The sequence below is a fragment of the Cryptomeria japonica genome, chromosome 4 (genome assembly GCF_030272615.1).
Source record: "Cryptomeria japonica chromosome 4, Sugi_1.0, whole genome shotgun sequence".
Lineage (NCBI taxonomy): Eukaryota > Viridiplantae > Streptophyta > Pinopsida > Cupressales > Cupressaceae > Cryptomeria > Cryptomeria japonica.
Genome location: NC_081408.1, coordinates 167,513,447 through 167,537,027, shown reverse-complemented (window position 1 = coordinate 167,537,027; position 23,581 = coordinate 167,513,447). Strand labels below are relative to the sequence as shown.

Here is a 23,581-nt window from a genome sequence, read left to right as displayed (position 1 = left end):
GAGATTTCATCACAAATAGTACTAAAATTCCTGAACCAAGTTGAATCTGTTATTGACATCTGGGACATCAATTTCCCATTATTAGTTATCAAGCTGAGTATTGCATTTGATAGTTTACTTTCAGCATTTATTTCAATTCAGTCACAACTTTTTTTTATTAAGGTTAATTGTGCTTAATGCATTTGATTGATTGGCCTAGATAAATTCAGTAGGGTGTGATAAAAACACTTATAAAAGAATAATGAAACAATTGAAAAGAAAATGTAATGTTAGAAAATCAAGCATATTCTCAACCAAGGGAAAAAGAAATTCCTTGGTCGAGCTGACTCGCATAAAAACAGTGAGGCATACTGCATAACTAACTAGCATGTTATCTCTATTCTAAACAAAAGTTTTATAGAAACTTATTTTAACTCATTCTTGTATGGCTAGAATTCTTACATTTGATCCTACCAGTATTAAGACATGAAATGAAGTGAAAATAAGGCCTCTTAAAAATTTCTGAAATGAAAATAGAGACAAAAGAAAAGTAAATTGCACTCATTAGAGGAAATTTCATGCATTACTTCAAGACCATTAAGAAATTAGTAAAAAGAAAAGTTGCTCAATTAAAATCTTGACTTTATGAAGGCAAATGAAAAGAATCATAGTCAAATTATAGCAATATAAATTTTTAAATATCAGTAACATAAATCTGGCACAGAACATACCCCAGGATCAACATGATCAGAACCCAATAAAGAACCTATGACATGTTGTGCGTATCCCTGGGCTAGAATCTCTTTTGAGTTTGATGCAACCATTTCTTGCAACTCAGACCACAGCACTTGTTCTTCAACAGACAAAAGTGGAGCATTCTTTTCGGGGCTGCTGTCATTGGGCTTATTTGGAGAAGCTTTCTGCACACGTAGTACTTTTCCAACCTGCAAAGGGGCACCTGCTTCTTAAAATGAAAAAGGAGTTCCTGACAACAAACTAGGAAAGACACATCAATATACCAGGTACTAATTATATAAAAAGAGAATATCAGCACACCTTATTCTAGGATCAACAAATTCTCTGATACATTATTCAACATGTTAAATGAATACTAGAGAAAAACAGAGTACAACTCACATGCTAAACGTTATTCAAATTATTTATAATAAGAAAAGCATAGAAACAAAGTAAAAATAAACTATAGTGAGATAAGGTTGTACAAATTCTGGTGATGTCCCAAGATAGCCCATTACAACATTGGCTGCACCCTCGCCTCTATAACCCCATTCCTCTGCATCTTTTGCCTCCAGAAGGAACACCATATTTCTCTGGCCCTATATGCCTTTCACTTTGCCTGCAAAAAACTGAGCAATGAAACATTATCAAGGACAGTCAACACATGGAAGAAATGCAGAGGTCTTAGAAGACCAATTATTAGATGCTAGAACCCTACAAATTCTACAACGGCCATGGAGTTGGGCAATCATCATGAAGACTGTGCTGGGTCTTTCATGGACAGTATGGACAGTCTAACCCTATTTGCAGATTCAGAGGAGGATGCAGTTTTATGTCAGGATCTGTTGTTTCTCTTCAAAAAGACCAGTTTCTATGTAAGAACCCATTCACTTGCAAATAGGAGTGACAACACATTTTGGATGTAGAGATGATGACTTTTTTTGTAACTCATAAACAGGGGAAAATCATGACAAAATAAGAAATAGATAGTATTCTCATAAACAACATTCAATCCTACCGGAAGTAAGAGTACACTTCCGAATGTGCAGGTATGAAAACTGACTTTGTGGACTATGGCAATCCAAAAAACAGAGTCAAAAAATGACTAGAGAATTGTGTTCAAGAGCATGAGATTCATGAAGAGTCATAATGATAGTCACACTTATAGGACAGCCATGATGAAAGGCTTGGTGAACTAAGGTTATCAATGAAATGCATGTGTATATCCCTGTCATAATACCTATGCCCCTTAGAAGATATCATGACTTAAAGAACGCATGACAGTCATAGGAAGGACAGTGGAAAGAAGCCTAGAAATGCATGCACAGTCCTAAAGGCAGTCACAAGAACATGAAGAGACAAGCCATGTAGCATGATAGTCTCATGAGAAGAAGATGGAAAACAGAGGTAGATCATAATGCATAGATGGGCAGTATGACAGGGTTTCATGAAGAATGATAGATGACAGTGACAAGGGCAGTCTACACACTCAAACACACAGCATTTTTCCTATGATGATGACGGATATGGGTTTTAAAGAAGCATGGTAGTGAAGGAAGACCGAACACAAAAAATAGAGGTATGTAACAGCACTAAAGAGAACACTCAAGACATCACAATGGCAGGTCTGTGAAGAGCATATGGCAGAGTTACAAGTTCAGGTGACCGTACCATTGAGAGTGGATAGTAGATGGTTTAAATGCAGGATATGAACAAAGAGTTATTTTCAATAACTGCAAGCTAGGTCTGTTTTAGAATGTTCAATGGTGCTTAGCAAAATCTTCCAGGGACACAGTTCAGAGTGCAAGAGTGCATGGATGGGAGACCAAAACATCAAAGGGCAAGTACAAAGGTTACAGTCCACATTGTGACAAGGTACACAGTGACCAGGTAAGAAAGCAGAGGGTTTCATAGAAAATGCAGATGACAGTATTATATGACTGTTAGAAGCCATACAAAATCAAACCATAGTACATTCAACATATAGAATTCTCATGAGAATAATGTACAAGAGAACAAAAGACAAGTCAAGGAGAGTTAAAAGGTGAAAATCTAACAAATGCCATTACAAATTGAAGACAACCACAGGGACAGTCAAGCTCTATGACAGTCCATAAAAGGCATACAAAACTGAACAGTACACGTGGAATGTAAAAAGCAAGAAAGGACAATTAATGTTAGGATGATTCAAATTTTACACCACAGGGACATGACAGATTTGAAACACATGACAGTCCTATTGGAACAGTAATGGATGGTATGAAAAGCAATGAGAAAGTTTTGCAAGGTTCAGTTGAGACAACCATAGATGTATTTCTTGCTGTAAGTGTTCTAAAAGCAAAGGGTTCAAAATTGTTGGGAGAGTCTCTAGGGCCGGATGATGTTGTGAAGATTTTGAATGATTTAAGTGGGATACAAAAAAGTGTCTGCACAGGTGTATTGAGATTTTATAAGAGGGATCTTGCATGACTAATAGTTCAGTAAGCAACCCATGATAAAGATGGCAATGGAAAACTAATACAGAGAGCTCAGATATCAATCCCTGAAATATCTTAGTTAATGAGAACTAGTTGTTTCCTATATCTCAAATTAGCTTGAAAATGATTCCCAATGCAATCACACTACAAGGGAATGAAAACTGGCAGGAACACAAAGCAGAGCTAGAAGGGATGCAAAATGACAATTACTCAAAGGGCAGTAAACAAGGACAGTCATGAGAGGCAGTCCATGACAAGGATGGATAAGAGTTTGTTATATTGATAAGTCAATGAAGGCATCTATAGGACTATCACCTATTTGCCAGTTTAAGTCCTGTCCACACTCTCTTGTGAGATGACAGTTAGTACAAGATAATGAGAGTTGACAATGTCTCATTGGAAATGCCCAAAGTTGAGTACAATCATCTATCCATGACTTCCTCAAGCCTGCAGATTGTGCCATTTAGTTGCCAATATTTATTTCCAATAAAGTCTTGCAGTGTAACCAGGTCAATGTTTCTTCTACTGTCATAAATGCCTTAAAACATTTTCTGAAACATTTTCTGCAGATATCAAAATGGTTAACTCTTCATAGATTTTCTCCAAGTACATGTTTCCAAACCTTAACCTTGACTGTCTTCCTTTTGAACTGTTTCACTGAAACCAAGATTCATATTCTGCTCCTCTGTCAACCATGTTTTGAAAGAATCTTGTATCAATGTAATTGGTGTTCTACTCAAAATACTTAGATACCAAATCCCTTGAGATAAGATACAGTGGGTTCGTGGTCATTATTAAAAAAGAAATCAGTGAGAAAGGGCAGATGAGGAAGGATATCATAGATAAGAGAAATCCAATATACCAGAAAAAACACACAAGGCAGACTTGTTTGATAAGAGGACAGTGTTCAAGCAAGGAAATAGCAAGTGACAGTCTCTTTTAAAAGACAATCACGGGAGGCTCTTGTGAACAGTGAGCTGGGGACTTGACGTCATCAAAAGATACAAATTCCATGAGAGACCTTAAGTCCTAGCAAAAGATTGAGAATACAATGTTAGGAGAACAAAATCTAGGTTCCTTATTCAATCACAGAGGCAGCTAGCTAGCTTGAAGAGAAAGCCACCAAGCAAATGAGCACATTCCAAAGCAAGAGTAGAAAGAGATATAAGGATGAGGTTAGGTAAGAAAGCATAATGGCAGTTACAAATGCATGAGAGATAGTCATAGGGCTAAAAGAGAAATTCAATGCCATTTTCAAGACCTAAACATGGACAGTCGGTAAAGGAAAACCTTCAAGGACAACCTAGAGAAAAATCCCAGAAGACAAGTGACAGTGGTTTCTAGAGAAGAATATTGACAGTGACAGTCCTAGCAAAGTCAAATTAGTGATAGTCCCAATGACAGAAGGCAGAGTCTCATGAGCTCACAACAGGGCAGACTTGTCTAGAAAAAAGAGCTCATAAAGTTGGCAGAGATAAAATGATAGATTGAAAGCTACAGATGGGGATAGATAGAAGTTGCAGGGATAAAGGAGGTCTTGAGATCAAACGTGTGTAAAAAACAAGCCTGAATGATCTCATACGCCGTCCCTCCTTGGGTGGTTGATTACTTTCAAGTCATTTGTCACATTCAAAGCTAGAGAAGGCAGGCATGGTAGTTTGGAGGAGTTATGAACAGGTGCAAGGTTATAGGGACTGGTTGGATGAGTTGGTTTGGCAGTTTTAGGGGATGCAATGGACAGTTGCAACTTGCAAGCATCTAGGCATCAATTCGGGAGTAGTTATGAGCATATTAAGAGCAGATATAGGAGCTAATAGAAGAAAAGCAGTTAGGAAAAGTGAAAGACCATCCTTGTCCAACGCCACCTAGGTGCATTCCAAGTAGTCAAAATGAAGGACTCTTTCCAGTGCCTAATTAAGGTCAAGCAGTTAGCATAAGACAAGGGAAAGTCATTTAATAATCTAAAAAGTCTGTCCCACTTTCTCTCCAACATTGGATGGAGATATAGGATGCCTAGGCTCTTTGTTATTCAATTTTTGCATAGAATTGTATCTGCTGAAAGTGCTTTCTAGCAAACATATTGTATTAAAAATCAAAAATCAGTATTCGGACTGAAAACAAGCAGTGTAATTTTCATTTTTCAAGCAAAAACCAGTCATTCTCAGACTTCTACTGCTAAAAAACACCTTCTAGCAATAAAATTCAGTCTTTAGCCTTCTTTACTTCTGTTATCTTGAGTGTAAATTTCATGATTGATAGCTTTTTTGTGATTTTATATGAAAGATCCTTAAATATTAGTCTCATTCTAGCACCATGGAACAGATAATACATACAATTATGCAAGTTGTAAGTTGTGAACCGAACATGATCGGTTATTAGTTGTGAAAAAATATGTTTTCCTTCTCAGAACTGTGAAAACTCAATGCTTCTTGCCAGACACTGATACATGAGCATGTGAAATTCTTGAGTTGTGTGCAAATCACCTGAGTTATTGATATTTTGTGTGTCAAAACGGTGGCATAGGTCTAGTTATAGTTTGGTGCATCACCTCAGTAGGATTTAGGTTTCATATCAAGTTATCCTCTATCTTTTTCTTCAGTAAAGCAGTAGTTTAGATCAGTTTCAATTGTTGCAGCAAGGGAACCAGCCCTCTTTGGAGGTTAAATTCTACCAATCAAAGCCCACACTTTGAGAAGTCTTCTTGCAAAGCTAGGTGCTTAGCGAGGGTGCAAATCTGTGATAACAGTCTCTTCTAAGAAGATTATGGTAGCAATGGACAAACGCAAAGCTAGGTGCTTAGCAAGGGTGCAAATCTGTGATAACAGTCTCTTCTAAGACGATGATGGTAGCAATGGACAAACACGGACTTCAGATGCAGGTGTAATAAAGGGACAGATCCAAACAACAACTATTCATTTATTATTTTTCTACATTAAGAGAAGTTGCATCTGATGCTTGCTAAGGGACCTATGTGACTCATTTCAGATAAAAGGAAATTCCCCAGAATACTTTCATATAGGAGAACAAACTAATAAGGGTGATACAGAATCCATGGGCAAAATCTAGAACCTAAAGCAACAGAAAGATTGTGACACTAAGACTCTATAAAATAAAGCTACATAGTTAGGTCAAGAAGATGTGCACCAAGCCTGTCAACACAATGCCAAAAAGCTAGTCCATTAAAGTCTTCTATTTGAGTCTAAGTTACCGAATCGGGTACGGATACGGGTACGGGTACGTAGTTTCGATACGCGGATACGTCAATTTTTTTGGAGGGGGTTGGGTACGTTTTGGGTACGCCTCTTTAATAAACATATGAAATCATAAATATATACATATTTAATACCTAAAACTTTAATGTCATAATAATATAAATCTATATTATATTAAATTTATAAGTTTATGAACTATTATCTTAATACCATATTAATATAAAGTTATTTGATATTATTGAGTTTTTAAACATGTTAAATATTAATAATAAATATTAACAAAATAAAAGTAAAACTATATTCCTATCACTATTTTTCAAAACCTGTTAATATAAATACTACTTATTAGGTCATTCATAAAATAACACATGTATAATAATAATAAAAATAATTAAATTAACAATAAATATTAAATAATATTTAATTTAATATTAATTAATATAATTTAATATAACTAATTTAAGTTTAAATTTAATAAACAATAGAATTCATTAAAATAATTGTAAGCTTCTTAATGTTAATAATAATAATAAACGATATTAAATTTAATAAAATTTTAGTAAATTAAAAACCTAAAATTAAAGTTAAAACACTTCCGTCGAACACAACTTTGGTTTTATCTCCGTCGGGAAGAAGCTATTCGAATGGATGGAAGAGTGAATCTTCGTTGGGAGGTGGCTACTTTGCCCTCGTCTGCCCTCATTTGACCTCATCGTGCGTCACCTCCCCTCGTCTGCCCTCGTTGTGCGTCGCCTTGCTGCGTCGTCTATGCTTGCATCTGTTCTAAAAAAACCCCTCGAAATCCACATTCGACATTGACTCGTCAAAAACGCCACAGAATCGAAAAATAAACGCCACGTCATTCCAAATACGTTGGGATTCATGGTTGAAAACGCGGATACGTTTCAGAGGGCAAATGCAGGAACCCTGTTCGATTCCACAGGGATTCCAGTTCGAATCCGAATCTGATTCGAATCGTACCCGAATCCAGGTCAAAACCTAGACGTACCGGTAACTTAGATTTGAGTACAAGAACATGATAGTAATACTTCTTGACTCACATAGAAGCTCATCTTGTAAATAAAAACTCAGCATATCTGTATATGTAGTTGTTATGGAATTTTTGGAGGCCAATCAATGCTTTGTGGGTCCAGTTGCAAATGGACAGTTGTCTTCATTTTCACTTCAATCTGTTTTAAATTAACATGTTTTCTGAAAAAGTCATTGTCGATTTGAAATGGTTTTTTGCCATTTGGTTTGCTGCTGGTAAGTCCTGATTTCAGTGGGGTAGAGAGTGCCAGTCATCTTCATATATGGCTCCAAAGCTTTGTAGTTGGTGTATAGTACCATTTACATTTAGATGCATGGGTTGTGCAATGACACTTGCTTTACAAATGATATATACTTGCCTGCCCTGCATTATGTCTCTGCTAAGGTTTTCCAGGACAGGACCCAAATTAAAGACACTTGATACAAACTCATAAACTCTGTGCCAACATAAAAAATTTCAAGGAAAAGATTTGAAAGGGAAAGATTATCCTAAAAATTAAAAATAATAATGAATATAAATCAGAAAGCTCATCTAAAGATGGCTTCCAAGCATCTAACGTAGAAAATAAAAGTTCTATTTCAGTTAATGACACAATTTGCTGCATTTTCCACAGAATATACAAGGATGTGTAGAGTTGAGGGAACTCCCTTTGTTTCTGTGGACTTCACATAGAATGTCATGAAAATGTTGTCTCTCTGCAAGAATAAAATTCATGCTTCAAGTGAGATAATATCAGAATCTCCTGATACAGTGGAAGGATAAAATCATACAATTCCTCATAATAAACTGTGATGAGCACTTATTGCTCATGGATGATCTTGATTATGCCCTACTACAGGGCTTTTCTTATGTAAAGACTTTCTGGTAATCATGTGACTCAAACATTCAGTTATTGATGTAACATTGTATTATGAAACAAGCATGAACTGCATGTTTGCATTATTGATGGACGATGTTTTTGCACTGCAAATTCTCTAAGGAAATTATTTTTAAATAAATTTACATACAAATAAGTGAATAACTATTGACTTGTCCCTTGGAATTTTAAAGTGTGTGAAGTAAATGGGGTATTGTGCAATTTTAACATACTACTGATTCTTTTGACATATAAAAGTTTCGTTAAGTCCTGTCCCCTTGCATCAGCTGAAATTTGTTGGGTCTCTCCAGGTATTCCAAATCTTCCTGCACACCCTCGAAACGGGGGAAAATTGGAAATGCCTCCAAATCAAGTCTTTGCCCCTCTAAGGTAAGTCATGAGCTTTTATAGTCTACCATATGTGATATACTCTCCTCTAGACTCGGCCACAATCGTCGAAACAGTAAAATCACAAAATTTATTCTGTAGAAAGTTTAGAAGGGATATAGTAATGATGATGCATGAGAGAAAATCCCTTCAATAAGGATTGTATCCTTTCCCTGTAGTAATCCAGCCAATTGTATTTATTTTCATTAAAATGTGCATTTGAGGAGGAGATCCGCTTTCAAAAGATGTCATCCAAACTCACAAAAAACTCCCTTTATGGCATTTTCTCGGTTATCTATCCACTGTAAAGAGGCTTCCTTTCCAATATTCAGACCAAAAGGATATATTTTAGTCCACCAGGTACTTTAATGCAAATTTTGGGGCTGTAAGTTTGTAACAAGATTGCTCATGAAGCCCATCATAATATAAAAAATTACCCGAGACTCATAATCCAACCAAGTGTCTTGCCAAAACTGAGTAACCCTTTGATTCCACAATCTATGCTAGATTCTTTTATTCAGATTTAGAGTTTATGGATACTCCAGGGAACTAGTGGAACAAACATAACTCAATGGTATATTTTCCCATCAATGGGACTTCAACTAAAAACTTAAAAAGACTAATTGTAGATTGATAAAATGTAGCCTCCCCCAAAAAGATTTTGGCTACTGAATTTTAATGGGTTGTCTGAAGGCAACTCAATCCAGGCTGAGGCTGGTTTTGTCATTCACAATTCATCTGGAGATTTTGTGAAAGTTGGCTCTCTTTTATTGGGCCAAAAGACCTATAATGAAGCAAAAGGGGAGGCTCTAATAGCAGGAAATTATTTGGCCAACTTGGAGGGTTGTAATACATTATCGGTGGAAGGAGGCTCAACAATTGTCTAAGTTACCAGGCACTGCTAGTAAAGCCTGAGTCCTGGTACTGGTACGTTTCAGGTATGGGTATGGCCTTGGGTATAGTTTGGGTTCTTCCTAGTTGCCTGAGTTCCCTGTGGGTCCTTCTGGGTTCTTCCTGGGTGCCTGGGTTCTCTGTGGGTCCTTCCTGGGTCCCTGAGTTCCTTGTGGATCCCACAAAGAACTTAGGCACCTAGGAAGAACCCAAACCGTACCCAAGCATAGTTTCATACATTAAAACCTCAGTTTCACTTTTCATAACTTTGTGACCGCATTTTTAATCAGAATATGCCAGCAAGCAAGCAATTAAATATCATTTCAGTTGCATTTGTGAGCTATACCTATGTACACCGGGCTTGTAAACTTTATATCAGCATTAATGAGATTGGATTCAGTTGATTTACATTATGCATATCTAGCAGCTGTTTGCTTATGCTTTGTGAAATCACTTTCCTTGTGTTATTGATGATATGGTATTTTGTCGAATGCTTAAAAAATGGATTTGAACCAGGTTTTGCACTTGACACAGCTAGTGGTAGTGGCAATCCAATTGATTGTGGTTCAAATGAAATTGAACCAAATGTTGATATTGATCTTGATGCTTCTAATGAAGAGCATGAAAATTAAATACCAATTATAATTTGACTTTTCATTGTGTTATCACATTTTGAGACTTGAGTATTTTCATTTTGCAAATTATATGTATACATACATACATACATACATACATATACATATATATATATATATATATATGTATATCATAGAAACGGGACTTGACCAGACTCGGCAAGTCTGAGTACGAGTCAGGCCCGGCGAGTCCCAGGGACTCGCACTCGGACTCGTCCGAGTCTGGCGAGTAAACTCGCCAGACTTGCCGAGTTGGCGAGTTTGGCCCAAACTCGCCAAACTCGAGGAGTCCCAAGCCCCAGACTCGGCCGGCGTCAAGCCAAAAGAAAAACACAAAAAAAAATTATTTTGCAATGTTTTTTAAAGTCCTTTTTTTTTTGTTAATTATCTTCTATCCCTAAAAGTGACTTCCATTTCATTCACTTGCAAAAAAAGGAGGAGTAAAGTGAGTTGGGAAGAAAAACAAGGGTGCATAGAAGAAAAACCAGCAAGGAGGAAGCTCAAGTTTTCTTCAATTTGTCACATTGGCGCTGCATTGTGTTTCGATTTGGTGCATCAAGAGTTGGATAGGAAGACTTCGCAGCTCATTTCAAGCTTGTTGTAAGAGGTAAGATTTTTTTTTGAAGATTAGTTTGTTTCTTGTATGCAAAAATTCCATTTTCTATTCATTTATTTTGAAAGTTTTACATTTTCTTTCAAAATCTTTTGTATGTTTGTATGTAGCATGTAGTATGTAGTTGTAATGTTGTACTATGTAGGGTTTGTAACTTTCTTTTTTTTAAAAGTAGGGTTTGACAAACCCTACTTTAGTTTTTTTGAATGTATGTAATATGTATTAATTTTATTTTATATTTGTAATGTTTTATTGCAGCAAACTTCACTTTATTATTTGCCTCAACTTCAAGTTTCACAAAACTATCCTAAAATGTCTACTTCAACTTCTAGACCCTGCATTAGAAAGGACCCTACTTGGAAATATCATGAGGATTTTCTAGGGCAAGGAAAGGGGCAAACAAAATGTATGTTTTGCAAAACAATATTCCATGGAGGTATATATAGGCTGAAATACCATATTGCTAGTGTGCGTGGACATGATGCCAAACCATGCCTAAAAGCAATCCCTGAGGCCGTACGTGAATGTTATGTAATGGTTGAGGAGATTGAAAAGAAAAAGAAATAAAAGGAGGATCGAGCGGCCATTGGGAGAGAGACAGTTTTAGGAAGAGGGACACAGTTAGGTTGTGTTGGAGGCCCTTCTTCCTTACCTCCATATCGTCCCACTCAGTTTGCTACTGTTGGTCCTTCCGCTTCTGCTTCTACTTCTATAAGTGGCAGTGCCACCGCCACTTCTCATGCTCCTAGCACTAGTAGTTGTAGTGGGAGTGTTACCATTGGACCTAAGATTCGTAAATCTAGGTTGGATTCCTTCTTTGTGCCTCGCACTACTCCTGGGTCCCAACCGTCACTTGAGGGCATGGGCTGGAACAAGGAGGTCCATGATGCTGCTAAAATGGCAGTTGGCAGGTTTTGGAGCTACAGCTGTATTCCATTCTTTGTAGCCAGGTGAATGTTTTACTAACTTTTATGTTTGATAACTTTGATTGTTTTAATTTTTATACTTAACTTATCTCATTGAATTTTTATACTTAACTTATCTCATTGAGTTTCTTTGCAACAGGTCTCCTTATTGGCAACAAATGGTTGATGCCATTACCATATGCGGGGCGGGGTTCAAAGCCCCTAGTGAGAGTGATTTGAGGGGACCCATTTTGTCTCAAATGGTGGATGATGTGAAGAAGGATTTAGATGAACAATGCCAGATATGGAGCACTAAAGGTTGCACCATCATGACTGATGGTTGGACGGATAGGAGAAATAGAACTCTCCTTAATTTTCTTGTTTCTTTCGCAGGTGATTGATTAATTTTAGTTTCATATAGTCTTTAATTTTTTATTTTTTATCTAATGGTTTATTGAATGATCATTGACCTAGCTTTATTTTTTTATTTCAGGGGGCACCGTTTTCATCAAGTCCATTGATGCCTCCACCTATTGCAAGAATGCCACCTACCTATGTGACCAGATAGAGGAGGTGATTGAAGATGTGGGTGAGGAGAACGTGGTACAGGTGGTGACCAACAATGCAGCAAATTATGTTGCTGCGAGTAAACTTTTGATTACAAACTAATTTTGTTTGCAAATTAATTACTTGTAGTTTGTACCTCCATTAATTACAATTTACAATGCAACAAATTATGTTGCTACAGGTAGACTATTGATGGAGAGGTACCCATCTATAGTTTGGACTCCATGTGCTACTCATTGCATTGACCTCATGTTGGAGGATATTGGAAAAATCCCATGGGTCAAGAGATGTGTAGAAAGGGCAAGAAATGTCTACAAATTTGTATATAATCATTCATGGGTGTTTGCTCTTATGAGACAATACACAGAGCAGAAGGAGTTAGCTCATCCAGGAATCACAAGATTTGCCACAAACTTCCTCACATTGCAGTCCATGCTTAGGTCTAAGTCTGCCTTGAGACGTATGATTGTTGGTGAGGAGTGGTCTTCCTCATCCTATGCTACCACCCCTGCAGGGAAAGATATGGCAGACTACATTTTTTATGAGCAAGGCTTTTGGGTCCCTTGTGATGAGATAGTGAAGGTAACTTTTTTATAAATTCTACAATTTAATTTTAACTTCATGTTTTATAACTTATTATATGTATTCTCTTATTTGCTCATTTTTCTAAATGACACAATATTTTCAATTTTGCAGTTTGTTAAGCCCTTGGTGGTTTTGTTGCGAGTTGCGGATGGAGATAAGCCCACAATGGGCTATATATATGAGGGCATGGATAGGACGAAGGAGGCCATCAGATTCGTCTATGGAGGAGATGAGAGCAAGTATGGTCCCATTTGGGAGATCTGTTGTGATGTTTTCACACATCGCCCCATTGCAAATGGGGACCCCCTTCTTTTTAGGCCAACCCGGTTTTTTTGGCTTGCGTTTTTGTGGTCTTTTTGCAGCAGTTTCGTCAGTCTATCTGCTTTGCAAGTGTTTGGGAGTCATATTGGTCAAATATGCCTTTCGTTTGAGCAAATTTGGCTAAGCCTAGGGCTTGTTTTGTCTCATTTTTGGGTTTATGCCTTTTATCCTAGATTTTAGGGGTTTCTGTGAGGGTTTTGGGAAAACAGAACATACGACTGGAATTAGGACCCTTCAAGGGACCTCCTAGTAAAATTTGAGCTCAAACAGAGCAACTTTCTATTTTTAGAAAGTCCCTATTTTTTAGGGATTTTTCCGAGTCCCGGAATGTCGCCATTTTGCCAAAAATCAAACTTACTATTTTTAGTAAGTTTCTATTTATAGTAAGTCATTCATGCGTCCTGTTTTAGGCTCTAACTTTGACATTTTGGAAAGTTTCTATTTTGGGAAAGTCTATTTGTGGCAGGATCAGGCTAGTAGACAGCGAAGAATCAACATGCACAATCACTTCTAAATCTAGAAAGTTGAAAGCAGACAGGCAGGGGTCTAAAATGGCTAAGTATGAGAATCATCCCTGAAGTGGAAGGCACAAAATTGTTCTAAGTCTGGAAAATCCACCTTCAAAAACCCAAACTGGCATCTCAGCACAAACAGTGGTCAAAATTTGGCTAAGTTTGGATCTCCTTTTCCAAAAGAGGAAAGCAAGCATGATCATCCAAGTCCAGAAATTCACATCAATCCACCAATGTCATCCTGATCTGAAAATGGCTTGAAATTTGACTAAGTCTGGAAATTTGGAAGATCTTCCAAAATCTAGAATTTGCATTATGATTCCTATGGACCTGAAACCACTCTCAAACATCCTGAAAGTATATATGAAATATAACTTAAAGTATAAGTGGCATCTTCAAGAAAGGAAAAGGACATATTGAAGATGCCACTTATACTTAAATGTTATATTTCATATATATATCCTGATGAAGAGCCTGAAATAGTGGAAAAATCCATCTCTCCATGGACATCTCCAAAATGTGCCCAGGTATGGGCTAGGGCGCTAAAACTAAGAAGTAATTCACAAGTGCAATTTTCCGCCTCTCCATGGACATCTCCAAAATGCGCCCAGGTATGGGCTAGGGCGCTAAAACCAAGAAGTAATTCACAAGTGCAATTTTCCACCTCTCCATGGACATCTCCAAAATGCACCCAAGTATGGGCTAGGGCGCTAAAACCAAGAAGTAATTCACAAGTGCAATTTTCCGCCTCTCCATGGACATCTCCAAAATGCGCCCAGGTATGGGCTAGGGGGCTAAAACCAAGAAGTAATTCACAAGTGCAATATTCCGCCTCTCCATGGACAGGGCCAAAATGCGCCCAGGTCTAGTCTGGGGCGCTGAATCCATGAAGCCATTCACAGAAGGAAAATTCATGAATCCTTGGCATGATGAAAATTCCGCCCATCCAATGAACTGACTCCTAAATTTTAGGAGGATCCCTAAAAATAGGGATGTTGAAAAGGAGACATGGACAATTCACAAAGTAATGGAAATTCCTTCCTTCAAGACATAATTCCAGGAAAGATGAAAAATTGACTAAGTGTTGGAAATTCCTTCCTTCACGACAGAGTTCCTGAAAAAGGTGAAAATTTGGCGCTGTGTTGGAAATTCCTTCCTTCAGGACAAAATTCCAGGAAAGATGAAAATTTGGCTGCGTATTGGAAATTCCTTCCTTCAGGACAAAATTCCAAGCAAGGAAGAAATACACCCAAGGATGAATTGAACATAAAATTTCTAAGGCAAGGAAGGAATCAGGGATGAACTGAACAAGAAATTTCCCCTCCAGGGAAAAAATTTGAAAAATCCATGCTCGGGCATCAAATCACATCCAAATTTCAAAAGTTTTACAGATTTGGATTTGTAAGAGAATTTTCTCTCTCCTGGACCATGGAACCCTAATTTGGAAATTTTCCTAAAAAATAGGAAATGTGCAGAATTGATGAAAAACCTTCTTTGAGCAAGGAAAGTTGAAGAGAATTCAAGAAAATTCTTCCTGAATCGAATTTTGCCTCTCCAACAATTCCAGATGTGCAGGAGCGGATATACGACGGCAGAGTCCATTTGCATGGCAAGGATCTATTGAACACATGGCAGTAGAGTGGTGCATTCATTACCGAAATATTTGACCAAATGGCGACCCAGTCATTGCATGTTGAATTTATGGTAGATTCCTTTTGCATGCAGTCGCCGCATGTGGAAATGATGGATCATTTATGACATAATGGGGTGATTTTTGCATGGATGAATGTTCAACGCATGTTGGGCAAATTTGAAGGAGGTGGTGCATTTAATGCACAATGGATGCTATTTTGGGTACTTTTGAATTAATTGTATATGGGCATGATGGGTTATTAATTGGAGATTCCCACCTTGTTGCATCATGTGTGGAGAATCTTTTGGGAAAACCCTAATTAGGGCTTTGCATGTAGCCAGGGCTTGAAGCCTATATAAAGGGGTGACCCCCTCATTTGTAAAGGAGGGAGCTTTGTATGAAATTGTTGCGATAGTTTTTGAGAAAATAATAGTGAAACATTGTTCTCTGATGGTGTCCACTTAAATTATTTTTTCAAAGCTTGCATGGTTTCACCTTCCTCGCTTAGATTAGAAATAGTAAAGTGCTTTGATTTCAATGAAGAATGTAATGGTGTTTGATGAATTTCCATGGTTCATACTTTTTGCATCTTGCTGATTGTAAGTTGCAGTGTAAAGTTAGTCTGAGCCCCCTAAATTCGTGCTAAGTTCGATTGTGGATAGTCATTTGGATTGCGTCGTGTTGGGTATTCAAATGTACTTTCTCGATATGAAAATCCTCCAACATCCTCAAAAGATTGCACCGGTTCCTGCGGAGTTGTAGTTTATCTTGGCGAAGCAGAGCTTGGTTTATTTGGAATTTGTCCACCAAAGCACTATTCATTGTTATCACTGCCCTTAGGAATAGATTTAGATCCTTCTGAACCCTTTCCCTTTTACTTTCAATTCATTTTATTTCATTCGAAGCAGTAGCATCGCAGAATTGCCATATCCGATGATGGAGTTCCAGCCACAGCAAAGAAGTGAAAGAACGATGCACACGTAAGGCCCCTTGGATTACCAGCAATCACATCAGCCAACTGAGTCACGTCCACGCATCGAAGGAACCTTGGAGTCAATTGTTTGAACTTCTTGCAATCTTAGCATGCAATTGTACTTTGATCAAGAGAGAGTGAAGTGACTGTTAGGCAACTTTATTCTGTGTTCGACGCTGTCATAAAAAACACGTCAACAAGATCATTGATAGGAGATGGCATCATCAGCTTCATAGGCCCATCCATGAGGCAGCCTATTATCTGAATCCGGCATTCCGTTTTATCCCTTCTTTCAAGGCTGATGTGGAGGTCCATAATGGCCTATATGCAATCATAGAGAAGATGGGACCTGCTGGTACTTCTCAGATAGACCTTTTTCGAGAGCTACAGTTGTTCTCAGATGCACAAGGGGAGACCTTCTCTCGTCCTGTTGCCAAAGACGGTAGGACAACTATGATGCCAAGTAAAAATAAATTGTAAGGCTTAATTTTAGTTTTATTCAATACTATATTGTAACTTGCTAAATGAGTTCATGAGTGAGACTGATTTTATTTATTTTTCTCATTTCAAACTCAGATCATTGGTGGAGCTTTTTTGACCCAGAGACACCAAATATTCAGAAGTTGGCCATTCGCATCTTGAGCCAACCATGCAGTGCATCAGGTTGTGAGCCCAATTGGAGTATGTTTGAGCACATACACTCCAAGAGGCACAATAGATTATCTGTGGAGAAGATGAATGATCTCGTCTTTGTTCACTACAACCTCCGCCTGAGAATGAGAAAGAATGCATTAGTTGACATCTCTTCTATCATTCTAGATGAAGTTGATCTTGAAGCAGAGTGGGCCAATGAGAATCAGACAGCTCCTAGGACTCCTACAGCTATCTTTAGTGATGATGACATTGATTGGATCGACCAGGTAGATATAGAGGCTGAGGCTGTAGCCATGGCAAAGGAGGAGCAGAGAGCACGAGTAGAGACAGGAAATACTGAGACTCAAAGTGACACAGTTGTTCCTGATGTTGGTGAGCATGGCATGGTGTCACAAGGAGCGACTATGGCTGCTGAATCATCCAAGACCTACTTTAAACGCCTTCGCAGGGGGTCAAGGTGAGAGGGTGCACGGCCCTCTGAGCCATAGGCTTGTACACTTGTAGTTGTATTTAGTATTTACTATTTACCTTTGGTATTTGTATGAAACATTTGATGATGATCATATGATGACATGGATTTTTAATTCCATGAGTTTTCTAATATTGTATACATTTGACAATATTTATATATCTATGTTTGTTATTTTCTTCAGCTACAATTTGCGTTTATGCTTATGTGATTGATGTATACTTGTGTATGTAATCAAATGAGCCGAGTTTGATGATGTTTTTGTGTCTTTAAGGTGTATTCAATAAAGGGTGTCTAAAGCAAGTTTTAAATCTTTACAAATCTCTAAATTTCTTGATTTTTTCACTTTCCCGAGTCCAGTCGAGTCTAACGCCGAGTCCGAGTCCGAGTCGGCCTTGCCGAGTCCGAGCCGAGTCTGAGTCCTGTTTCTTTGAGATATATATATACAGACGTACCCGTACCCGTACCCATACCCAAGGAAAGAAAAAATTTCCATACCCGTGAATCCGTTCCCATACCCATATCCACATCCGCACCCAACTCGATAACTTAGACAATTGTTATTAAAGGTTTGCAAAAAGCAAGTTGTCCAACTTGGAAACTCCATGAACTACTCAAAGCAGCAATTGTCATCTGTAAGAGATTTGAACTGATCTTTTTCTCCTATTGTTCCTGAGCAATGAAAAGGGTGGCAGATTTGCTTGCTAAGAAAAGTATCAAGCGAAAAACCTTCTTGTCATTGGTCAGCTCTAATCTCTAATGTAAGAAGGGAATGAATGGCATCATCCTAAAGAAGAAACCCCCATGATTTGTCCTTTCCCCTGTACCTTTCATTTAAATCACAGAGGGTATTTTCAATGTTTTAAGTGGCAAAATTTGGCCCATGTCTAAAGAATAATGTAATGAGATGGTGTTGTTTAATGTTGCCATGCGAAATCTCTTTATCAAGGCCACTTTCTCCCTTTGTGTGGCAGCCTCTCGTAAAAGTTTCATGATAGCCAATTTGGGGTGGTATCCTTATCATCAGTGTTCATGTAAATCATATGCAAGTTTGGTGTGTTGTGTTTTGCTTGCCCTTGGGGAAATGGCACAAAAGAGGACAGGTGAATCAGGGAGCCTTTGCGTCACAAAGGAATGTCCCACCATTGAGCTAGGAAGATGTTTTAGTGCCCTAATTTCATACTGTTGAATATAGTTCAGAGTATCGTTGGTGATGGAAGGCTGGCACATAATGGCATGCTTTGTATATAGGTGATGCCAATAGCAGAGTTTTAAAAAAAAATGTTAAGGGTAGCTTCATTTCAGAAAGTTTTAGACTGGTTGAAAATGTTGCTTCTCCTAGAGAATACCTCAATGGCAATAGATGATGCTAAGGAGGTAGAGGACTCAGACCTAAAAGATGGTATGATATTGTGTGTTAGGCTTAAAAGCTGAGGGAAGTGAGTTTGGATTTGGGTTCACTCACCACCACTAAAACCCGGGGATGCATTTCCAGCAAAATTCTAGCCGTTTCGGAAACCGAAACGGAAACCAATCGGGGAATGGGGAGACAGCAGGGGATGTTTCCTTGCTGTTTCCAAAACCAAAAAAAATTGCGGGGAAGTTTCCTGTTGGGGGGAGATGCGGTCGTCCCAGGGATGGCTGAGGATGTCACAGACATCCACCAATCATCCTGGGGACAACTGTCCTTTCCCCCAAATTTGCACTTATTTTTTTATAAAAAACTCGCCCAGCTTTGGAAAAAAAGGACTTATTTGTATTGTTGAGTGACCCCCACACCTTCCAGCTCACCCTAAATGGGTAAAACAACCTGAGTCATTTGGAAATAGTTTTAGCTGCAGGACTTTCTATATTTTACCTGAACCACTGTGAATCATACAAATACTAATGACAGTTATAACCTTGGAGATGAACAATCATGAGAATTAAACTAGATTAATCTATTGATGTGAAACCGCTATCCAATATGACAAAATGAGTTGAAGGAAGCAAATTGAGAGAAAATGATTTGGAAGCTTGTAAGTATTTCTGTATTACAAGTTCATATGATATAGAATCTTTTGATTCCAAATGTCAAGACAGGATCCATCAATCTGATTAATATTTATTTCTTTAAAAGAGTTCATATGGCATAGAATCTTTTGATTCCATATCTCAAAATAATATTATTATTGGAAATCCTTTACCTTTTACCCTTCAAAGGATCATCGAAGAATTTGCATGACTCATTTGGACTCAAACTTATTAAGCATCCAAGCTCAGTCACTAATAAAGCAAATATTTGTACGATGGCAAGATCATATATGCTTATTTCAATAAATAAAGAAAAAGCCTTTACCTTGTACCCAGCCTCAATTGAGACTTTTGACAATATGATATATGATATTTTTCATTTTGTTGAAACTTGCAGCCTTTGGACATTTTGATATTCATATAATTACATGTATATTGACAGTGATTCCAGATCCAATGAGTTATATTTATGAACGTATATGAATTTATGAATTTGAACTCTCATTTCAAGTTTCAACTCAATAGCTGTGTATAATGTATATGATGAATGATTTAAATTTCAGATTTGTCAATGTTACTTTGTTGTCATATGAATATATTTAAAATTTCCCTATATATTTTAAATTTTCCCTATTTTTTATATAGCCATCGCCTCTATCATCCCCTTTGTCCCCAAAAATGACAAAAAAATCCATCCCGGAAACCCGTGTCCCCGTCCCCGTCCCCGTCCCTGAAACTCAAGGTAACATAGGTCACCGCCTATTGCCAAGATCTATGCATGGAGGTAAAACATGTGTTCATCTCCCATAACAAAGGGATCCTAGAAGTATATAACACATTTATTCTTCCTATGCTATCAAGGGGAAGGTGGTAAAGTTTGAAAAATGTACAGAGGTTATTCATGGAGTTAAGTTTTAAGGGATTGATAGACCTGCTAGTGGTGGCAACATGAAGCTTAAGATGGTGGTAGCAGCTGCAGATGGCTGAGCCAGTTGAGCATTTGATCAAAAGAAATAAGTGAATGAAAATTCAAGGATTGACCACTTGGGGGTTTTGGCCCTTCAATGAATTACCCAGGTTATGGAGACCACTTGGCCTTGTACAACCAATATGCATCCCTTGCAAGAGATCTTTCAATTAAGCAAATGACTTCCAATAGGGTAGAGAACCCGATAAAAGGTTAAAATAATTGAAAAACTCGTGGACTAGCCACAGACTCGCGAGTGCAGTGGCACCACAAGTCGACACGCCATGGACTTGTCCTGGCGAGTCTTTTTGAAAGACTCACGAGTCTTTTGACTAGACTCGTGCAACCCAGAAAACACATTAAAAAATTATCTAAATCTTTTTTTTTCAAGTCAATCTCATTCTCTTCATCAGAATATATACATGAAATATAACATTTAAGTATAAGTGTTTCATGTATATATTGGCAGGATATTTGAGTGGTTTCAGATCTCTAGGAATTATAATGTGAATTCTAGGTTTTAAAAGATCTTTTAAATTTTCAGACTTAGTCAAATTTCAGTAACCAGTAGGCTCCTATAAGCATTCTCTCACCCTCTCTATCTCACTCACTTTATCTGCCCCAAATTTTAGACCTATCTATCACTCTTCCTCTATCCCCTCTCTCTACCACTCTCTATCTCAGTCTCTCCTCTCTCCCCCAAGATCTAGACCTATCATTATATGTAATTTTGTAAACATTTATAAACTTATGCTGCTATTATACATTTTAAAGTTTGAAACTATGAGTATGAATGATGAAATTTCAAATATCGAGTGTTCGGAGATCATATGACATGTGTAATGCTTCAATTATGGCTCTTATGTTCTCTAAATGCATTAATTTCTTTACGTTTCTTTTTGTAAAACTACAGTTTTTTTTTGCCGAGTCTTTAGCGAGTCTTTCACAAGTCCGACTCCGAGTCCAATTTTTTGGTTTGCCGAGTCCGTGGCGAGCCCGAGTTTTAAAACTTTGGTTAAAACAATAGCTGAGACGCAGGTGTAAAGGCAAATCGTAAAATGACAGCATTCAATCATGAAACACTTTGGTCGCATATAAAACCAACTAAGGAATCATTAGCGCATGCAAAGTTTCTATGGAAACAAAGAATTGGGGCATAATCAAGTCATTAAAGAATATTTCAACTGTCACTGGGTGCACAACTCTTACATACAATATGTCACAAAATCCATCTAAATGAAATCCTGCCTTTCCTACACATTCCTCTATCACACCTCACGTGACTATAATTAGGTTCACAGGCCTGTGATGATTCCTCATATAATCAAGTGCATTACCAGGTTATGGAGATCACTTGGCCTTGTAAGAGCAGTATGCATACCTCGCTAGAGAATTTTCAATGCAGAAAAGCTTTCAATTCAGGCATTCTAATTAGTGAACATTTGAAACTTAAGGCTCCCCAGCTTCAACAACCATGATGTCATTCTCTGCTTCCAACATGCTGAAGCAAGCCTAATATAGAGCAAACAATGCTATGAAGATATAGAACCTTAAAAAAATACCCTTGAGATTTGGCACAGTAACTACCTGCTCAATTTTTTTAAGCTAATTCTCTTCATATGCCCAAAAATGCAAAAGTTGCACATACCAAACCAAAAAAAATCTTTCAAACCACCTAATAACATCTAACTTTGATAAATACAAGAGAAAAAAACATCTAGTATCAATTCTACAAACCCGTATTAATATAATCCTTAGCTCAACTACTCAAAGCCGGTAATCCGGAAAATAAGAAATAAATTAAAAAAATCGACAAAATCCACTAGCAGGTAACTTCAAGTAAACCCATCGGCTCCAACAACACTAAATTTATCACCCCACTTTAGCAGTCAATGCAGCTTACCTTGCATAGCCAAATATTTCACAGAACCTAGAAAAAACGTTGCCAAAGAAAATCATGTAAAGCTTTGTTTGTTTTCTACAGAAAACAAATTACTCTTTCCCCGCAAAAAAATATCATTAAAAATTAATAAAATTTTCTAACAAAATCTGTATGAACAAACAATCAGTTACCTGAATGTCTTCAGATGCAAAACAGGGGCCAATAAGTTCCGGAGAGAGATTCAGTGTCTTCTGCAAATTGTAATGAGGTGTGTATATGCATAAAACTACCACGCGTTGTACCGATCAGAAAAACAAAAAAAACTACCACGCGTTGTTATTTAAGGTACCCACGAGTGTAATTGACAGAGCATTATTGATCAACACAGTAGTCGACATCACTACAAGACGCCATCTCCACCATCACATGCACCACTCTCCGTACACCCACTACTGCCCCTTAGTTTATTTATAAGACAAAGACTGCCAGAATATACAACTGGCAAACTCCCAAATTCTGCATCCCTTTACAAAAAGCCGGCTTATGCAATATGCAGCATATGGGCGATTCCTAAGCTCTGCAATCTGAAACATTTTGGGGAAATTGAAGCCTAATATTTCAACACAACATGATCTCATGTGCAATTAAAACAACTCCGAATTTTGAATTGAAATAATAATAATAATAATAAATAAACAAACACTCCATTTATTATTCAGAAATAGATTCAAACAAACACGTGTCTCATCTGCAAATACGTTGACAATACAATTAAATACAGTGACAATTCGCAGATGATTTTGTCAATGAACTTTAAGGATACATACACAGACATCATACCTGTAAGTCTGAGCCGATTCCACTGTTGATCTGATAAACTTTTTATCAGCAATACCCCAAGAGTATTTTGCCACGTACAAACAGAATTTGAGAATAGCTTATTAGACCATACAAGGGAAAAAAATTCTGTAACTTTTCCAGCTAAAGTGAGGCGCATATACTCCACTCGAGACTCGATCCTCTACTTTTCTTTTCTCTTCTATATATGTTTTGGTTATTTCACCGGTACATTTTGACTTATTTAAATCCTCCTTAATGATTACTTTCAATTTCCAATCTGATTTTTATTTTTATTTTATTTTTATTGAATTTATGACGTCATAACGATTGCTTGGAAATAAATTAAAGAGGCTCAATTAACCGATTTCCACGCCCTGGGCAATTTCCACGCCTGATATTTTTTCCATTCATATTGAGCATTTAA

At 37.5% G+C, this 23,581-nt stretch overlaps 1 protein-coding gene across 6 annotated transcripts in view; it reads right to left on the bottom strand.

Annotated features, from left to right (window-relative positions):
* The window catches only part of LOC131048980 (inositol-pentakisphosphate 2-kinase), a 51,528-nt gene extending 28,164 nt beyond the window's left edge, over positions 1-23,364 (bottom strand). Inside the window, exons 1-5 of one of the 6 annotated variants that reach the window (XM_057982967.2) lie at positions 23,158-23,362; positions 22,509-22,901; positions 22,339-22,365; positions 1,200-1,343; positions 711-923 (exon numbers count right to left, since the gene is read on the bottom strand). In XM_057982967.2, coding sequence (XP_057838950.2) covers positions 711-923; positions 1,200-1,301 — 315 coding nt within the window. In that variant the 5' untranslated portion in view covers positions 1,302-1,343; positions 22,339-22,365; positions 22,509-22,901; positions 23,158-23,362. Of the gene's footprint in view, positions 1-710; positions 924-1,199; positions 1,344-21,816; positions 21,948-22,338; positions 22,366-22,508; positions 22,902-23,157 lie in introns of those variants that run through there. The other 5 variants (XM_057982963.2, XM_057982969.2, XM_057982962.2 and 2 more) reach the window with 5 other exon arrangements.
* Between the last annotated feature and the right edge of the window lie 217 nt (positions 23,365-23,581).